The 18,432-nt window shown below is 53.2% G+C and overlaps 1 protein-coding gene across 3 annotated transcripts in view; it reads right to left on the bottom strand.

Annotated features, from left to right (window-relative positions):
• The window catches only part of MDGA1 (MAM domain containing glycosylphosphatidylinositol anchor 1), a 60,242-nt gene extending 59,554 nt beyond the window's left edge, over positions 1–688 (bottom strand). For all 3 annotated transcript variants that reach the window (XM_027057841.2, XM_027057842.2, XM_053222861.1), the window contains exon 1: positions 555–688. In XM_027057841.2, the coding sequence (XP_026913642.1) occupies positions 555–621 (67 nt within the window). In that variant the 5' untranslated portion in view covers positions 622–688. The remainder of the gene's footprint in view (positions 1–554) is intronic.
• Between the last annotated feature and the right edge of the window lie 17,744 nt (positions 689–18,432).

The following is an 18,432-nucleotide window of genomic DNA, read 5'->3' as shown; positions in this document are numbered from 1 at the left end:
GGGTTTTAGGTGCCCAATCCAGGGGATGCTGGCATCCGCTCTGGCAGTCAAGAAGCGAGTAAAAGAAGCGAAGCCGCAGCGAGAGCGGGGAAGGCGAGCCCGCCGCCCCGCCGCCGTGCTGGCAGCCAGCTCACCCGCAAGCCGCGCGCAACTCCGGATCGTGCATCGCTCGGCTTGTACTCCGGAGGCCGAGCCAGGGTAGGACTAGGTTTCTGTGCAAGTCGCTGCCCCAGGCTCGGGTTTGGGGTCAGTCGGGATCTCCCGAGCCCACTGGGTGCTCTCAAGGGTTTCGAGTCACTCCGGCCCCCGGCAAGGTTTGAGAAGTGTGTGCCTCCCCCTGGCATCCCCGGCTTCACGCCAGACCCTACGACCCGTCTCCGTGCTCTGAAACGGCGAGCTCGATCTCCTCGCGCCCTGAAAAGGGCGGGGACCCGGGCATCCACTCCAGAGTCCGAGCCGGGGTCCCCACCAAACCCCGGCAGCGCGCACTTTGCGCCTCTTGCAAAGTTTCCGCGCGGTGCTAAGCCAGCGTGGAGCGGGACGCGGGATCTTACCGTAGACTCCTTGTCCCCGGCAGTGGAAGGGGATCAGCGCCAGAAGTAGAAGGCAGGTCACCTCCATCTTCACGGCCGGTGCTTCATCCCCGCGAGGCGGCGCAGCCCGAGAGGTGGTGGGGGGCGCATCCGCCGGGGCCCCGCGAAGCCCCCTGCGTCCCCCCTTTCCCCGAGAGGCGACAGAGGGGGCGGCGACGGAGACCGGGAGGCTGAGGAGGCGGCGGTGGCTGCGGCGCCGACCCGGGTTTCTCCTCCGGCGGGGCCGCTGCCCGCGTGGGGACGCAGGGGGCGCTGGCCCGGCCCCGGGTGCCTTGGCGCGCCCGGCGCAGCAGCCAGCGCCCCGGCCCGAGGAGCCCGGCCGCCGACCTGCCCCGGGTCCCCAGGGCTGTCTGCTCCGTGTGCTGGGCGCCAGGGACCCCTCTGCGGCGGCAGGGGCTCTTCGATCCAACAGGCCACCGACGACTGACAAACTTGTCTTTTTCCCCGCCCAGGGGACGCCCCTCCGCGGAGTGGGGGCTGGAAGGCCCGGGCTTCGCTCGGGTTAATCCGCTGTCTCCAGTCCTGCGGCGGGTCCTGGGGTCTCAGTAGCCCGACCCAAGGGAGCCGGATTGGGCGCCCTCCCAAAGGCGAAGGAGCCCCGGCCCCGGCCCTCCTGAGCGGGGGAGAAGCGCTGGCTGGGCTCGGCCAAGGGGCGAGATCCACGGGTCCCCAGGTCCGCGAAGTTACCCGAGCCACCGAGGAGCCCCGGGGAGGAATCGCGCCCCGGCGCCCCGCGGGAATCAGGAGAGCAATTCCAGCCAAGAGAGAACCGGGAAAGCGGGGAAAGGAGGAAAGTTTGAGTCGTTTGAAAAATATTCGCGCTCTCGGCGAGGCCGGGGCTGCGGCGCGGGCGCCGCTCGCTGCCTCCGCTCGTCGCGCTTCGCTCCCGCCGTCTGGCCGCGGCCGTGGCGCTCCCGGTCTCGATGCTCTCCGGAGAGTGGGGCTGCGCCGCGCCCCAAGTTGGTCGTCCCCGCCCCCGCCCGGCGGCCTCGGCCAGCGGGGGCCCCGAGCGGGCGGGGCCGGGCCGGGCTCCCGGGCGCGGCGGCCGCTGGGCTCGGGGCCGCGGGAGCGCTCCGCTCGCTCGGCAACTTGAGCTTCGCTGTGCTGCTTTTTCCCCCCTCGGAGCTTTTCATTCCGCGCTCCCCCCGCCTCCCTCCCTCCCTTCCTCCTCCCTCCTCCTCGCGTCTCCTCGTTCGGTCTCTCGCTCTCCCACCCTTTGTCGCTCGCTCTCCTGTTTGATTCCCCTCCAGTTAAAAAAAGGAGCCAATTAAAGGCAGCCCAGCTCGCCCGGCCCAGCCTCTGTCCAATTTCCTCGCCTCCCCCAGGACCAATTAGAGAAAACAAAACAGGGCTGGGGGAAGCAGACTGCCTGCTTTCTCCTCTCCCTCTCTCTCTCTCTCTCTCTCTCTCTCTCTCTCTCTCTCTCTGCCCCTCCCCCTTCTTTCCCTCTCTCCGCCCCCCCCCCCCCGGCAGGAAAATGTCAGAAAGCAGAAATGGATCCATCTATCCCGAGGACAGTGGCGGAGGGACGTGGGTTTCGGCGCGGGCTCTGCAGCCGCGCGCTCGCACGCTCTCACGCTCGCTCTTCGCCCGCCCTTGCACACCCAGACTGGCTGCCGAGCCGGGTACACCGATTCCAGTACGCTCGCGGGGCAAGCACTGCCGTTCGCCCCGGGGACCGAAGCCTGCGGGGCACTGCACACTTTGTAAATGTTTTGCACTTTTGGTGGTTGGAACTACAGCGGAGGTTGGAGGGAAAGGCCAAGGGCCCGCGTCTTTTGGGGTCCTGCAGGCGCGCGAGCCGGCCGCCTGCTGTCGGTCTGCAGGGCTGTCTGCGCGGCCCCGGAGTCCCTCCGCCCCCGGCCGAGCCCCCGCCCCTTTCCAGGCAGCCTCGGCCTCTCCCTGCGTAGGGCGTGGGGGCCACCGCCAGAGCAGCTGGCTGAGCCGGGGGCGGAAAGCGCACGCTTAGAGCTCCAGCCCTTGCCTCGGCCCACAGGTTGCCAACAGGTTTGTCCGCAGGACCCCGCCACCGGGAGCTCCCCGAGGCCACCCACATTCTCCCCGGCTTGCCCCTGTCTCTCCCCATCCTGCCTCTCCTTAGGACCTCAAGCGCCCCCAAGCGCCCCAGGGGCGCACTCTCTTCCGGCAGCCAAGCCCGGGGCCCCCTCCAGCTGCGGGCGTCAGACACTCCGGAACTCCGCTACCTCACCCCGCCCCCAAGAGCGGGGGTGGGGAGAGCGCTCCTCCCAAACGCCAGCAGGGAGGGGGCGTCGGCTGGGAAGCCGGGAGGGCTGCCTCCGCTGCGCCTCCGATCGCGTCCCCCTACCCCGGTCCTGCTAATCTCACCTGCTCCACCTGTCGCCGTTATTTATCTCGGCTTGTGCGCAAGGACTGTATCAGGGCGGCCCGTGGGAGCGCGGACAACCGCAGCAGCTAACAAGCGGGGAGATTATTAACCCTCCTTCCCCCGCTCCGCGGAACTGTTCAGTATCTGGGCTGTGATGGTGGTTACCCGACTCTGCGTTTACCAAAACTCAAAGAACTTACACCAAAAAGATTTAATTTTTCAATATGGAAATTAAAACATGAATTTTAAAAAATAATAAAACCCACCCCTTCCCCAGGTCGTTTCCTGCTAGGTCCCCCCCTCCCCTGACCCTCAAGGGACTGCTCACGGGAGAACGTGACCCGGCAGCAGTGGGAGGTATTGGGAGAAATGCCAGGCCGCCACTGGGGGTGTGCCATCAGTTGGCACCTCCTCAGTTCCCTTTCGGTCTATCCTCGGAAGTCCGAGAACATCTGAAGAATCTTATTTTTCAGCCCCCCTCCAACTGATTGTTCCTTCTTCATCTCCCCCCACCCCCTTCTCTCTCTTTCGTTTCCTGTGGATCCAAGGCTGAATAAGAGGATCCAGTTTAGTGCTGAGCACCTGGCAGATGCCAGCTGAAGATTTGCTAAATGAATGGATGAGTGATACCCATCATAAGGCCAGAGACCACAGACTTAGGATACCCTCCGTACAGCCATCCTTTCTATGCTCCACCCCAAACCAATACCCCAAAGAGAAAAATCCATTTCCTGCTCCACGGGAAGTCTGAAAAGGAAGTGGCATCGATGGAGGGTGTGATGATGAATGTCTTATTGTCATCTCCTTCCCATTGTTCAAAAATCCCTAGAAACCCTCACCGCCTCCAGGAAGCTCTCAGGGTGATTCCCTGCTCTCCTTGGCTTCGCCCATTCTGAATTAAATGACCTTGTATCCATGTCATAGGAGACTGCCTTCCTATTTTCCAATTAGCTGGTCCAACGCCAGACAGCAGTTGATTGCTCCTCTTTGGCCTTGGGATGTATTACTGAGGGGCAGGGAACCCCACTGACTCAGCTGACATGCATTTGAGTTTGCCCTCCCTGAACACACACTGGCCTGAAGGAGAGAGAAGACTCCTGGTCAGGGAGAGACCAGGAGGAGGGGTGGGGGGTGGGGGAGCCAGGCTGGGATTGAACATTTGCTGTAGCTAATTCACTTGTGAATACTCTGCAGCTAATTGTATGCAGTGTAAATACCTTGACATCCTGTTTGCGTGTGCCTGTGGATTCGGCCATCTCGTCCCCCAAGTGTGCCTGGTCTGCTGCCTCTGACACGGCCCTCTGTCTGGCAACCCCAGAGAAGGGAAAAAGTACTAGACTTGAGAACCATCAGCCCGACCTTCCAGTCCTAACCTCTCTAGGCCTCCGTTTCCCCAGCTGTAAAGTGAGTAGGATCCCTGTCTCACAGAGTGGTTGAGAAACAGGAGTGAATAAGAACTGATACCATGGGCCGGGAACTATTCTAAGCCCTACATGTCGGTAACTATTTAATCTTCATAACAACTATGTGAGATGGGGCTATTATTCTCATAGAATAACATAGAACGATTTAGTGACTCACACAGCTAAGTGGCCAAACCGGGCTTTGACCTAGGTAGCTGGGCTCCACGACACTGCTCTTTCCCACTGCTCTATACTGAAAAGGGCTTAGGTGCCTACTAAATGTTTTCACAAGAAATGTTTCATATTCTCCTCACACACGGAGAACAATTCACTGGGCCCCAAATGGGCTGTTGAGGGGTGGGGATATGAGCTCTAGACCACTGGACCTGAGCCCGACCGAGGCTGGGCTGCCTGGAGGCTCTGTGGGTAGCACCTGATGTCAACTCCTGAGTTCCATCCAAGATACTCTAGGAAAACCCTATTCTTCTGCCCCGGAGAAATCCCATTCCTTGGACTCCAAGAGATTTCAGGAACTAGCTGCTGATTGAGGGGGGGGTGGGGTGTGACAGGCCAGGGAACCAGGAACCCCAGACTTTGGCCAAGCAGGGCAGCTGAGGGCTTTTATTGTGAGAGCTCCTTCCTAGAAAGCTCCCCCATCTCCTCCTGCCTTAGGCAAGTTAGAGCCTGGGAGAAGAGAGAAGGAGGAGGAGAAGGAGGAGAGAGAGGGAGAGGAAGTCTTTGTGGAAATGGTGTGTCGCCTTTGCGAGGGAGATTGTCTCTGAAAATCATACAGTGGCAGGTATCGATTCAGCCTCAGGGCAAGACACTTTCTGGTCAGGTGGGGTGAAGGCTGACTGGGAGGGGTAAAGAATGAGCAGAGTTATGACCTCGCAGGAAGACCAGTTTATTAATTCAGGCTCTAACAAATAGCCAATTAGTGGTTCCAGCTGCTAATTAGTAAGCAGTTAACTCCCGTTCTAAAACGTGCTTCTCAAGACTAGTGACAATGCAGTCCTGCAATGACACCCTTGGAGAGGAGGAGACTTCCGACACCCAGGTTCTGTAGCCCCTCCCCTCCCTCCTCATTGGCAGATCCTCTGCTCTGGGAGCCTGTCTGTTCACCATTCATTCACTTAACCAGTATCTCCGTTTCTGTGCCAGGCACTGCTCCAGGCACTGCAAATTCAATGTGAATGAACAGACCAGAGCCTGCCCTCAGGGAGGTTATTTTCTGGTGAATAGACAGGCAAAAGACTATATAAGTAAGGAAAAGAAATCGTATTTAGATAGTAAGGAAATACTACAGCTAGGAAGAGGAGGAGGCAGTGGGAGGGCCAGAATGTGAGAGAAGGTATCTGGACAAGATTCCGCTGACACTGGAGTCATGGTCTTGAAGAAGACGGGGGGTCAACCTGTGCCAATATCTGGGGGAAGAGCATTGCAGGTGTAAAGGCCCCGCAGTGGTGAAAGAGGATTTGGCTGCAGTTGAATAGGTGACCGGAGAGTAGTAGGAGCTGACATCAGAGAGGCTAAGGGGACAGGTCTTTTGGGCCTTAGGGCCATTGCAGGAGGTTGAGTGTTATTCCCAGGAGATGGGAGCTCTGGCAGGGTTTTGATCAGAAGAGGGAGAGGATCTGACTTGAATTTAGCAGGCTCACTCTGGCTCTGTGTAAGGGACTGACTAAAGGGGGCACCACAGTATCCCTCGCAGCTGGCATAGTGCCAGGCACTTAGTGGGTGCTCAATAAATGCTTGTCATATGAATTGGCACATAAAACCTGATGGGGCTGGATTGTGAGACGGGGAAACATGATCACTTTTGAAAGTCCAATTTATATGGGTCCTCTTGTAAATTATTTTACAACCACCAAGGGTACCCTCACATTTGACCTTTCCAAGGAATTCCACACCCACTACCCTATTTGGTCCTTAAAACGTGCCTGTGGGGTAAGACATGTGGCCTCCATTTCACAGATGTGAAGACTGAGCCAAAGAGACATTCGCTGACCGGCTTAACAATTAATTATTGAAAATCCCAGTCCTGGAATGGTGGGGGTGGGGACACAAAAGAGATAGGAGTCCCTTCCCCTGTCTGGCCACCTTTCCACAAGCGTGTCATGCCTCACCATGCGGCTTTCCATCTCTGGGCTCCAAATTCACATTTTCACAACAAGCAGATGTGCCCCGCCTCCCCTGAGATTGCTCCCAGCCCAAACTCCAAATGCTTGTGAGCTGTGTCAGCGGCCTGTTATCTGGATGCCAGTGCTTCTCAGGTGAGGGTCACCTAAGCTGTCCCAAGCTCCCTTTGTCCACGCTAATATTGGAACAGGGGAGTTTTGTTTAATTTTTTTGAGCTGATGTTCCAATGGATCAAAAGTAGTTTGGTTTTAACACCGGCTTGGAAAACACATGGTCTTCCCACTCTGAGTGCGTATAAGGAGCACTGATTTACCCGGTTCTACTTCCCCACTGGGTTGGTCTGGAAAGGGGGTGAACAGGCTGAAAAAGTTGGGTTCTCTTGACTGCTTATTAATTCAACAGATATTTCTCGAGCCAGGTGTTGTGCCTTCATCATATTGGGTATTCTGCTGGAGATATCAACAAATAAAGACGCAGCCTTGCCCTCAGAGAGCTCCAGTCTGAGGGGGGAGACACAGCCCTGCCTTCAGGGAGCCCCAGTCTGAGAGGGAGACACAACCCTGCCTTCAGAGACCCCAGTCTGAAGACAGACACAGTCCTGTCTCAGGGAGTCCCAGTCTGAGGGGAGAGACACAGCCCTGCCCTCAGGGAGTCCCAGTCTGAGGGAGGAGACACAGCCCTGCCTCAGGGAGCCCCAGTCTGAGAGAGGAGACTGCTACTATGGAGTTACAGATCCTGCTATAAAAACGGAGTCAGGGGGCACCTGGGTGGCTCAGACGGTTGAGCATCCGACTTCGGCTCAGGTCACGATCTTGTGGTTTGTGAGTTCGAGCCCCGCATCGGGCTCTGTGCTGACAGTTCAGAGCCTGGAACCTGCTTCAGATTCTGTTTCCCTTTCTCTCTGCCCCTCCCCCACTCGCATTCTGTCTCTCTCTCAAAAATAAATAAACATTAAAAAAAATTTCTTTAGTGTAGTCAAGATATAGATCTAGAAGCAGATATGTTGTAACAGTGATAAAGTAATCGCTAAGGAGATAGGGAACAAGGAAGACATCTTGCTGGTTACACTGACTTCTTGGCTCTTACTGCAAGATTGTTCCCTGCTTTAAGCCTGGTTGCCTGCAGCCTTCCAAGTTTCAACCAAGCCCAGGGGAAGCAGCCTGGTGTTTTATTTGGGTATTTTCTCCTAATGCAAATGTCTCTCTGGGCTCCTGGGAACCAGGCCTGTTTGGAGGCAAGACTGTGAGGCTGGCATGTAGCAGTCAGCCCCCATAGGGAAGAAAACCCACTCTCTCTGGGGGCCAGGCCCCAGCCCAGCAACAAACCCCATCCCCGCCTCAGTCCACTAGCCTCCCTAGGGACACATCTGGCCAAGGGGATTGCAGAACACCTGGAGATCAACTCTCCCAAGGTTCCACCTGGTCTCATGGATGTCACCTCCGACCCCAGGCTCAAGGTGGCATCTGTGTCACGTCATATGTTCTGTTTCTGCCTGTGCCTTGAGCTCGAGGGCAGGGTGGATGCCCCACTCCTATTAGGTAGCCCAGTGCAGGGCTGAGCACCCAGTAGCCACTTGATGTCCGCTCATTGAAATGAGCTGATCTGGATTACACTAACTCAAACAAAAACAGGCTCTGGTCAAGACCTGAATTACCAGGATAAGGGAAACCCAAACTATCCAGACAATATGTAGATTAGGGACAAATATAAATAATAAATATATAAGAGGAACTATTTGTGTTATGTACAGGCTGAGGAGAAGCAGATTCTTAGGGAAGTAGGCAAGCAAGGGGCAGAAGTTATTGGGAAATCCTGCATAAACAAGGGGCAGGGGAAGTGACTTTCCACTTCTGCCTCATTCTGGGATGCTTTCTAGGAGGGGTGTGGGGGTCTGGTGGGTTTCCTGAAGACCCCAGGCTCTGCCAGGCTGAAGGGGGCTCTGTCCTCTGGCATCTGCTCCCAGGGCCCCAGCAGCCCCAAAGGAAAGCATCGAGTTTCGCTGAGCTGGTCTTTCTCACCTTCTCCAGGGCAGCTCTTCGGAAGGAAGCCGGATCAAATGTTCTCAAGCTTGAAAAGTCAGGCTAGGGTGTGTAGGGAAAGGAGGAAAGGGCAGGACGGGGAGTGAAGCTGAAATCAGGGGAGGGAACAGGGCCAGGGCTGGGCCCAGGTACCAGGCAGGTGTTTCTTCTTGCTTCCTTCCTGGTTAACCTCCCCCAGCAAATTCTCGTTCCTTTTGTCATCACCTCTTTTTGACCCATGTAAAGGGGTGAGAGGCAGGAAATCTGGAGTGGAATAATCATAGACACATACACACACACCCACGCGCGCACAGGGACAGGACCGCCGCGTGCCATAAACTCCAGGGGGCGCCATTTACACAGAATAAAACACGAATGGCGCCCACCTCCCACCCCAGTGTGCAAAGTGGTGGCCCGCTTCAGCTCCCTCTGCTCGGAGCCAACCCCAGGACGAGCTGGTGTCAACCCGTCCTGTGCCTCATTTCCCCCGCCCTTTCACTTCCAACCCACCCTCCGCCCCCTCCCCTCCGGGTCACGCCAGGCCTAATCGCCCCACCCCCGCAGGACGCAGTGGGGTGGGGGGGGGGGGGGCGGGGAAGGGGTCCCGGCCGCCCCGCAGGCTCGCAGGCTCGCTGTTCCGCACACACTGGGAGCCCCAGAGACTTGCTGCCTTTTTGATGAATTCGGCTCATTATCTGGCTCTCCCTGCTCTCCTCAGGGATCGTCCAAGTCCACTAGCCCGGGCCTTCAGGAGCCACATCTAGTCCCCCCCGTGGGAGTGGGTACCCAACGGACCCTCCCACTCAGCCCTGTGAGGCCAGTGTATCCCCACGTCTCTCCATTTCCATTTCGGTCGGCTAACCCAGGACTTACAGCCATCAGAGGAGGCAGGGAGCTTTATCATCTTCGTTTTAGACATGGGGGAACTGAGGAACAGAGAGGTTCAGTCACTCTCCCAAGGTTACACAGCTAATAAGTGGCAAAACTGATTATCAAACCAGATAATCTGGCTCCAGAGGCTATAGGGTCCACACTCTTCACCTTTACTTGGTGCTGCCTCTGACATAGAAGAGGGCCTAAGGCTAACACCCTACAGCTGCGCCGGCTGACACATAGCCACTAGCTAATTCAGTCACAGTAGCCACTTTTCAAGTGCTTAATAGTTGCACATGACCAGTGGCCACCCTATTGGACAATAGGGAGAGAGACTGTTTCTACCATTATAGGGGTTTAATTGACAGTGGTATTCAGGAGTCCTTAATTTTAACCCCAGCTCTACTGCTTACTAGCTGAGCAACTGTGAGCAAGTCACTTAACTTCTCTGGGTCTATTTCCTTGTGGGTAAAAGGGTGGCAAAAATAGTTCTGACTTCACGGAGCTATTAGGGGGATTAAGTGAGAAAATGCATCCAAAGTGCTCAGTACAGTGCCTGGCACAAAATAAATTGTTCTAAAAATTCTTAGTTTCCTTATTAGGAATCTTAGTCCAGCCCTGCATGTAACTAAGTAGGTGGCTAAGACCACAGAAACTAAGGAACTGGCTCAAAGCCACACAGCACATTAAATGGCAAAAGCCAGGCGCTCCTAATTCTTTTACGAGGCCTAATGATACCACTACAGTTGATAAAGAACCTTCAAGTCTGACCCTCCCCAAATTGCTGGGAGGCAGGTAAATGGGGTTTCATCAACCCTTCCATTTTACAGATTAAGAAAGTAAGGCACAGAGAAGGTGAAGTGATTTCTTCAGGGTCATGATGCTGGTTAATAGCAGGGTAGGGACTTGTGAGTACCATCCAGTGTCCTTTCTCCTGGTCCATTCTCCATTGTCTATGCAAATTAACAGGTGTGTGTTTGTGTGGGAGTATTTGTGTATGTGTGTTCTTCATTCGTTCACTGTGCAGAGTTCAGGGACCTGTTGTCCATGATAGATAGAATATAAATTATATAAATAATATTAATATGGTCTCAATTATGTAAAAAGCTGTATACAGAAGAAAGATGAACAGGATAGATAATGCCATTTTAATGATTATCGTGGGCGGTGGGATTATGGGTGATTTGCATTTCTGTCTTCATATGTTTCTATTTTTCCCCAATTTCCTACAAGCAGTATGTATTATTTTTATAATCAGAAATAAACAAATGTGATTTTCAAATACATTTTTTTTTATTAAATTCCTCCAGTGTTTCCCCTGTGGCCTCCTTGGCCCTCCAAACACCCAGGAGGCCTGCCCTGAGGTTTGGCTTTGCCTGGCCAGGCCTGTCAGCAGACAGGAGGCCTGTGTGTGCCCTTCATCCAAAAGCCCTCAGGTCCCTTTGCACTGGAGTGGGCTTGAATTTACTCAGCAACATCCACATGCAATAAATGTCATACTGTTTTATTTTTTCAAGTCAAATAAATTCTGATCCCAAGTCTCCAATTGCCAGAGTTCTGAGAAATCAGCCTTAGTTATGTTTGGGGGCGGGGGGGGGGGGTAGTCTCAGGTCATAGAAGAATCTGGGACCCAGGAAAAGAGGCCTGAGGCCTTGTCATTGCCGTGGTAATTGACTCCTGTCACCTTGGCTCCTGAACCCCCAGCCACACCTCAGTTGGGCTCAGCTGCCCCAGACAGGCTCTGGGGTCTCCGTGGCATCCCTCTCAATGACCACAAGTAGGCCCTGGACACTGTCCAGGCCTCTGTGCTTAGCATCCAGCCTTCACAAATATCCCCATCTGGCACCTCTGGCCAGAGGGACACAAGGCCCCAGACAAAGGCCCCAAATCTCTGTCCTCCCCGTGGCTGGAGAAGAGCCCGTCTCCCTTCTCCCTCCTAGTCAAACCACCTTTCCTCATCCCTCTCCAGTCCTCTCTCTCTCTTCACCCCCTCTCAGGAGACCTCCACCTCCCAAACCTAACTGGGGGAAGAGGGTGGTCCCCTGCTGCTTTGACAACAAAACCCAAAGCTCTTTGAGGCAAAAAAAAAAAAAAAAAAGCCCAGAAAGAAGACACTGACCTTGGTTCTTTTCTTGGGATGGAGGAGGGGGAGATGTCTGTCATTATTCCAAGTGATGTGGGAAAAACACCCAGTAACATCTCAGTATAGATCCTGGTTATACAACTCATGCCTTGAGTGATGGCTTCTCAGACCTCTCATGAGGTCAGACAGAGGCAGTTGAGCATTTCCTTGCCAGGGATGTGGAATGGAGTCACGAAAATTCCACCTCCCCCTTCCTAGGACCCAGGCTGGGGAAGGGAGTTCCTAAGGGGAAGCAAAGGAATTGGAGTCAGAGCGTCTAAAGTGTTAGACCCAAAATAGGTGCTCAGTAAAGAATTCTCTTGTGCATGAATCTAATCTCGGCACAGTCCTTCAGGCCTCTGAGCCTCACCATCTTTAATCTGTACAATGGGCCTCCATTCATTCAGCAACTATGTCATGATTACCGAACACTGTTCAGGCACAGAGGATGGACCAGGGAACATGACGAAGTCCCTCCAAGACCAACGATAAAACTGTTGTATCATATTGGGTCTAGTAGGTGCTGTGGGTGCTCATCCCACATCGTCTCACGCTAACTGCGGTGCCCTCTGGCTGATTCTAACGGCCACCACCCAATTAGGGGGTGCCGTTGCTCAAGGTCTACTTTGCCTACCCACATAACAGCTAGAAGGGCCAGGGACTCCCAGAGCTGGTGCATCAATACCCCAGTTCCCTCACCCCTCAGGCAGGATGTCTCCAAGGTGTGTGTCCCACATTAGCTCCCAGAGTACCTAGCAGGATTGGGCTCCAGTTCCCACAGTAACTGGATTCAAAAATGCCCCTTATTGGCTTCCTTCCCTTCCCTGTATCACTTCACCATTCTCCCGTGGGTGGGAGTCACCAATAACTACTTGTCCTCAACTACCTGTCTTGGGTCTGCTCTGGGGAAATCCAATCCAAGACATCGCATTAGAGTTGGTGCTATGAAAACAAAATTAAAAGGGGATAAGGAGGTGGGGAACAAGGGATGGCATCATTTTAGACAGGGTAGTTGGGGAAGGTCCCTCTAAGAAGGGGATGTGCAGTTCAGTCAAGGACCGGAGTGAAGGGAGGAAGGGAGGGAGACCAGTAGATATCTGGCCGCAAGGGTGAAGGGTGTTCCAGGCAGAGGGAACAGTAAGTGCGAAGGCCCTGAGTTGGAAACACCTGAGCGGCAGCATAGCGATAACACCTGCCCAAGCAGCTTGAGGAGAAGGATTCCTTGAGATAGTCTATGTGAACTGGAAAGCCCTGGACACATACGAGCTATTAGGGCTTTTTAAATCCCCTCTGTAGCACTCGCAAGGTCTCTTCGGGGAATGGCTCTGCTTCCAGCCCTGCTTGAGCTGCTGTGCTCTGCACCTCCCCCCCACTCTGTGCTCACCCAGCCTCTCTGGCCTGGAGCAGGGTTTGGTTTTTCCAATAACTCATTAGTACAGCTTTTGTCATGATTGAAGAAACAAAAGACCCAACAAGAAAACTGAATTCAGCGGCATTACAGTTTATTTATGAGAGAATGCAAAGCAGTCTCAGCTGCAGGGGAAGCCTGGGGGAGGCAGGAAGACCCTCTGGGCGGGGACCGAGATCCCTTGGATCTGCCTGGTGCTGGCCACCAGGCAGGTGCCCCTGCCTGAGACACAGACACACCCTCTTCTCTACTCCTACCTCCCCCTGCCAAAGCCAGCCAGGAGTCACCACCGCTGTAGCCACCTGATTTAATTTCACCCACTCAACTGGTCCTTCAGCCATTCATTTATCTCTGTATTCACTGATCTGTCCATTCGTTCAAACATGTATTGACGGCCTACTATGTGCCGGGCACTAGCTGATGTCAACATTTATGGAGCATGGACATGAGTCAGCAGTTGTATACTGAAACCAGCTCATACGAGCTCATAGAGCTGATGGTATACAGCTCTTCCCCAAAAACACCTGCAGTGCTGTTACATTGGTAGCTTTAATGTGGTGGCAGTATTTATACCATGGAAATTGGCAAGTAGACCAAATCAGGGCTTCCCCCCCTCCCAAGATACCTGGTTGTTAAACATTACCTTTGCCAATATACCACTGTATCAGGCCTTGGTGTCTCAGGCCACACCAAGTACTTATGGCCTGGACCCCAAGTACTTATGGTCTAAACCAGAGAAGGACATTGACCACATTTTTAGTGTAACTTTGGCCCACCTAGATTTGTTGGCCTCAGAGCCACACAAAACCACGATACAGTCGTCTTTGCAACCAAGGAGTAGCAAGGAGAGAGAATTTAATTCTATCACATGACAAATGAGGTGCATTTGAGCTGAGCCTTTAGGGCTGGGTGAGATGTCAGCCTGAACGGAGGGTATTCTGGGTAATGGGAGCAGTTTGAGCAAAGGTCTAGAGGAAGACCCAGGCAGAGTATGTTCATTCCACCCAGATAAAAATGCCACGGGGTGTCTGGGTGGCTCAGTCAGTTAGGCATCTGACCTAGGGTCAGGTCATGATCTCGCGGTTTGTGAGTTCGAGCCCGGCATCAGGCTCTGTGCTGACGGCTCAGAGCCTGAAGCCTGCTTTGGTTTCTGTGTCTCCCTCTCTCTCTGCCCCTCCCCTGCTTACAGTCTGTCTCTGTCTCTGTCTCTCTCTCTCAAAAATAAATAAACATTAAAAAAAACTTTTTTTTTAATGCCACAGGAGGGGGGCTGCTCCCACCTATTACCTTCCTAATTATATAGCAAAAGTGCACTGCTTTCTAGCGCAAAAAAAATTGATATTGTAAGAGCTGGATTGTCAGGGAGAGACTGCTGGTTGAACACTGGGTGCTAAGTGCTAAGGATGCGTCTCCTCCCTTCCCCTCCTCCTAACCTCCTCCTCATCACCATCCCTTCTCAAGAAAAGGCCTAACCTACAAGGAAAATGTCTACAGTGTGTGAAAGGGACAGGCAGGAGGCCAGCATCAGCCTACCCTCAACACCACCGACATTGTTACCACCAGCGTAAGCCACGGCGTATAGCCACCAGGCTGGCCTCACCACCACTGGCCCCTCATTTTTCCACATGTGGCTCATCAGCACCATTTAGCAGCTCATACAGACATGTGTGCACATGTTTGGCTTACGGATATCAGGACAGACACTGAGACAAATCCAAACGCTCCACGTATTCCAATTATCTCTACTGCATGTGAGAGGTGGCTTCTCCAAGATTTCATATTTGCCACCCCTTCGCTCTGGGAGATGTTTGAGGCTTCCCTAAGTGTGCACGCCTTGTGTGCAGACGTGTACACACATGTGTGCAGAGGTAAGCATGCATCTAGTACGCAGCACCACTGAATGCCGGACCGTCAGACGTGAGCTGCGCCAGGCAGAAAGGAGGCCACAGTCCATTAGCCTCAATGATTCCTCCTGAAACTGGTGAGCCAGTGGCGGCCCACGTCTGGCCCACATCCTCCCAGGACCCTGCTGGCCTCACCCCACTTGTTTCACAAGGAACCGAGAGCGTCCCACCGGTTGAAGGCAGCCTCCCACTCACCTCCCCTGGTCTGTCACCAGCCGCCTCCAGGGAGGGGAGAGAGAGCATGACACTGCATTGCATTTTGTAGAATGCTTCTCAGCCCTTAAAATACAGACCTGCGTGCTCTCATTTAATCCCGGGGAGCCCTGCGAGGTGGGGTCAGTGTCTCCAGGCTGCAGATGAGGAAACTGAGGCTCTGCATGACTCACCCAAAGGGAAGCTAGAACCAGAACCGAGGTGCTCTGATCCAGACATTTATTCCGCAGTTATGTATTAAGTCCTAGAAGCTGTGCTAAACCCCAGAGATTCAAGCCTGAGCACCAATAGCAATAATAATAATGGCTGATGATAATAAAGACTAAACTTTATGGAGTACATGTACAACATTATCTCGACCTTCACCACAACCCTCTAAGAGGTACTACTTTTTTCTGCACCGTTCAGCAGAGGGTACTCAGCATCTCTCCTGTGCTGACGGAGTTCACTGTGAGCTCAGGGTCTCTCCAGGTCGGTCCAGGATTTCGACTCTTCCAGAACTACCGAGGCAGAGGTTCTTGCGTGGGGCGCAGGAATATACTAGGAACATACTATTTTAAAACACTCCATGGGGTGCCTGGTGACTCAGTCAGTTAACTGTCCGACTTCGGCTCGTGGTTTGTGGGTTCAAGCCCCGCGTCGGGCTCTGTGCTGACAGCTCGGAGCCTGGAGCCTGCTTCAGATTCTGTGTCTCCCTCTCTCTCTGCCCCTTCCCGGCTTGTGCTCTGTCTCTCTTTGTCTCTCAAAAATAAATAAACTTAAAAAAAAATTGTTTTAAATGCTCCAGAGGTGAGCAGTGTGTGCATTAAAGCACGGGCACCAGGGGGGCCCTGAGGGCATGCAATGGGCTGAGGATCTTTGAGGACAGCTTTATCAGTGTTCCTATGGGCCTCAGCAATCAGCCCACGCTTTTGTCCTTTCCATGCCCACCCCCCCCCCCCCAGCCGCTGTGAGCTCATCTGCCCCGGGGCTCTGATCAGCATCCACACTCTGACCTGCAGACTGCAAGGTGTGTGTGTATGGGGGGGGGGGGGGGGTGGCGGCCCTTAGAATCAGATGGCTGCTCCTTGCCTATGTGACCTTGGGCAAGCTACCTCACTTCCCTAAGCCCTCTAAATCAAGGCCACTAATAGTAATAACAGCAAATTCTTCCAGGGTACTTACTTGTGAGAGGCACTATTCTCAACACCTTACACATATTAACTCATTTAATCATGTGTATTAATTCATTTAATCTTTACACATCCCTGTAAAGTTGACTCTTGGCACAGAGCCTAGCGTGCTGTAGGCACCTAGTCATTGTTAGCCGTTATTAGGTGCATCGTCAGCCCTGGGCTCCCCGAGGCTCCCTGAGGCTGCCCACCTTTCTGCTTAAAATTTAAAAACCCATTCTTCCTCCTGTGTTCATCTCAGTGAATGGTTCACCATTTCCCCCATTAGCCTGGCAGGCACCTGGGACTGAACCTGAGCTCTAACTTTCCCTTTAGAATCCACATCCACACTGCAGATTCTACCTCATCCATGTCTGTCATATCCATCCCCTCTGTCCATTTCCCCTCCCGACCACTGCGGCTTCTTTCGTGTGACTCTGCTCATTTCTCACCTGGATTATGCTAAGGCCTCCTCAAGCTCCCTGCTTCCAGCCCACACACTCCACAAGCCATCTTGCTGCTCTGCCAGAGATTTCCAAATCACAAATCCACTGCAAATCCCTTCGTTGCCCTCCGTAGCCTCCAGGATCAAGTTCAGACTCTTCAGCTTAGCCCGAGGCACTCTGAGGAATCTGGACTCTGCCTTCCTCCCCTCTGTTCCCTGCCACACACTGAAATATGGCTACTGCAGTCATGCCAGTTATTCCTCTGGGCCTTTGCACATGCAGTTCCCAGTCTGGAGTGTCCTGCCCGTCCCCCTTTGTCTAACCTGTTCCCCGCATCCCTCAAGACTCAGCTCAGGTTATGTCTTTTCCCAGAAGTCTTCCTGGATCTCCACTAGTTGCTTCTCCTTGCTCCCAGAGTAATACCCTCAACACATTGAGATTATTGTGACATTAATCTGTGTGTTCTCCCACCGAACACAGATGTTGCCTGGAGGCAGATGGTTAAGAGTACAGTCAGTGCAGTCAGACCGTTACCTAACCCTGGCCAAGTTGCCTAACCTCTCTGAGTCTGTTTCCTTGTCTCCAATATGAAGCTATAGTACTTACCATATAAAGTAGTTGTAAGTATTGAGATATAGCAGGAAAAGTTCTTAGCACAGTGGCTGGCACAATCCAAGTGCTCAAAAAATGTTAGCTATTTAGTTAGATGCTTGGTGCAAGGCATCCTGGGAAAGTGAGCTCTACTGCCTTCTACTCAGGGGAAAAGTGGGTAAGGAAGTCCCAGATAAAGGAAGAAAGTTCAAAAGATATAGGCAGACAAGAAGAATGGCAGAGGTCCACTATGATCCTTGTTTTGGCTGCCCAACATCAACATACACCTTTCTTCCATTATTTTTTTTTTTTAAATTTTAAAAAAATGTTTATTTCGAGAGAGAGAGAGAGAGAGAGAGAGAGCAGGGGAGGGGCAGAGAGAGAGGGAGAGAGAAAATCCCAAGCAGGGTCCACACTGTCAGTGCAGAGCCTGACACGAGGCTCGATCCCATGACCCCCGAGATCATGACCTGAGTCGAAATCAAGAGTTGGACGCTTAGCCAAATGCCATGCAGGCCCTCCCCTTTCTTCCATTCTTAAACTTACCCACCATGAGCAGTCTCCATCATAACCTGCTTCTGCCTAATGGAATGTAATTAATTCCTCACAAATGAAAACTTAACCCTTCTCCCCAAAGGGGGACAACCCAAATTTACATCAGTCATTCAACCCGGATAACTGGGATGTCCATTCTGTGGAGAATAAGCTTAGGAATTCCCTGAGCCTGCACCAAAGGGTTAACAAGGCATAAAGAATTAGCGACAGGATGAACACACCCAAGATTAGGTAAAGAGGGCAAAGGCCCCCAGTATAGGACAAAGATACAAGAATAGAAAAGCCTCAGGATGAAAGCATCAAAAATGAGGTAAACAAGATTAGGTGTTCAGGGCGGAAACGCCCCCCCAACTTAGTACAATAGCAGAAAGCTGCTTTCACATGAAAGAAGGACCAAAATAGGTAAACAGGACTTTAGGCCACAACAGGGCAAAGTTGCCCAGAGTGGAGCTAATTAGCAAAAGAAAGGTGCCTAATTAGCAAAAGAAAGGTGCCTTGTTGACCTTGAAGTGCCTGCTCTGTCTTTCTTGTCCCCTAGACAGTTTAGGTAAACCGAGATGGCCCTCACGTCTGCTGTAAACAACCTTCCACCCAGCACCAGAATTTTGTTTTATATTAACCTAAACCCCTAAGACCACATATCTTCAAAACCCCCTTTCCCCCACGCCC

The sequence above is a fragment of the Acinonyx jubatus genome, chromosome B2 (genome assembly GCF_027475565.1).
Source record: "Acinonyx jubatus isolate Ajub_Pintada_27869175 chromosome B2, VMU_Ajub_asm_v1.0, whole genome shotgun sequence".
Lineage (NCBI taxonomy): Eukaryota > Metazoa > Chordata > Mammalia > Carnivora > Felidae > Acinonyx > Acinonyx jubatus.
Note: the sequence above shows the minus strand (reverse complement) of the source record. Positions and strands in the feature narration are given on the sequence as shown.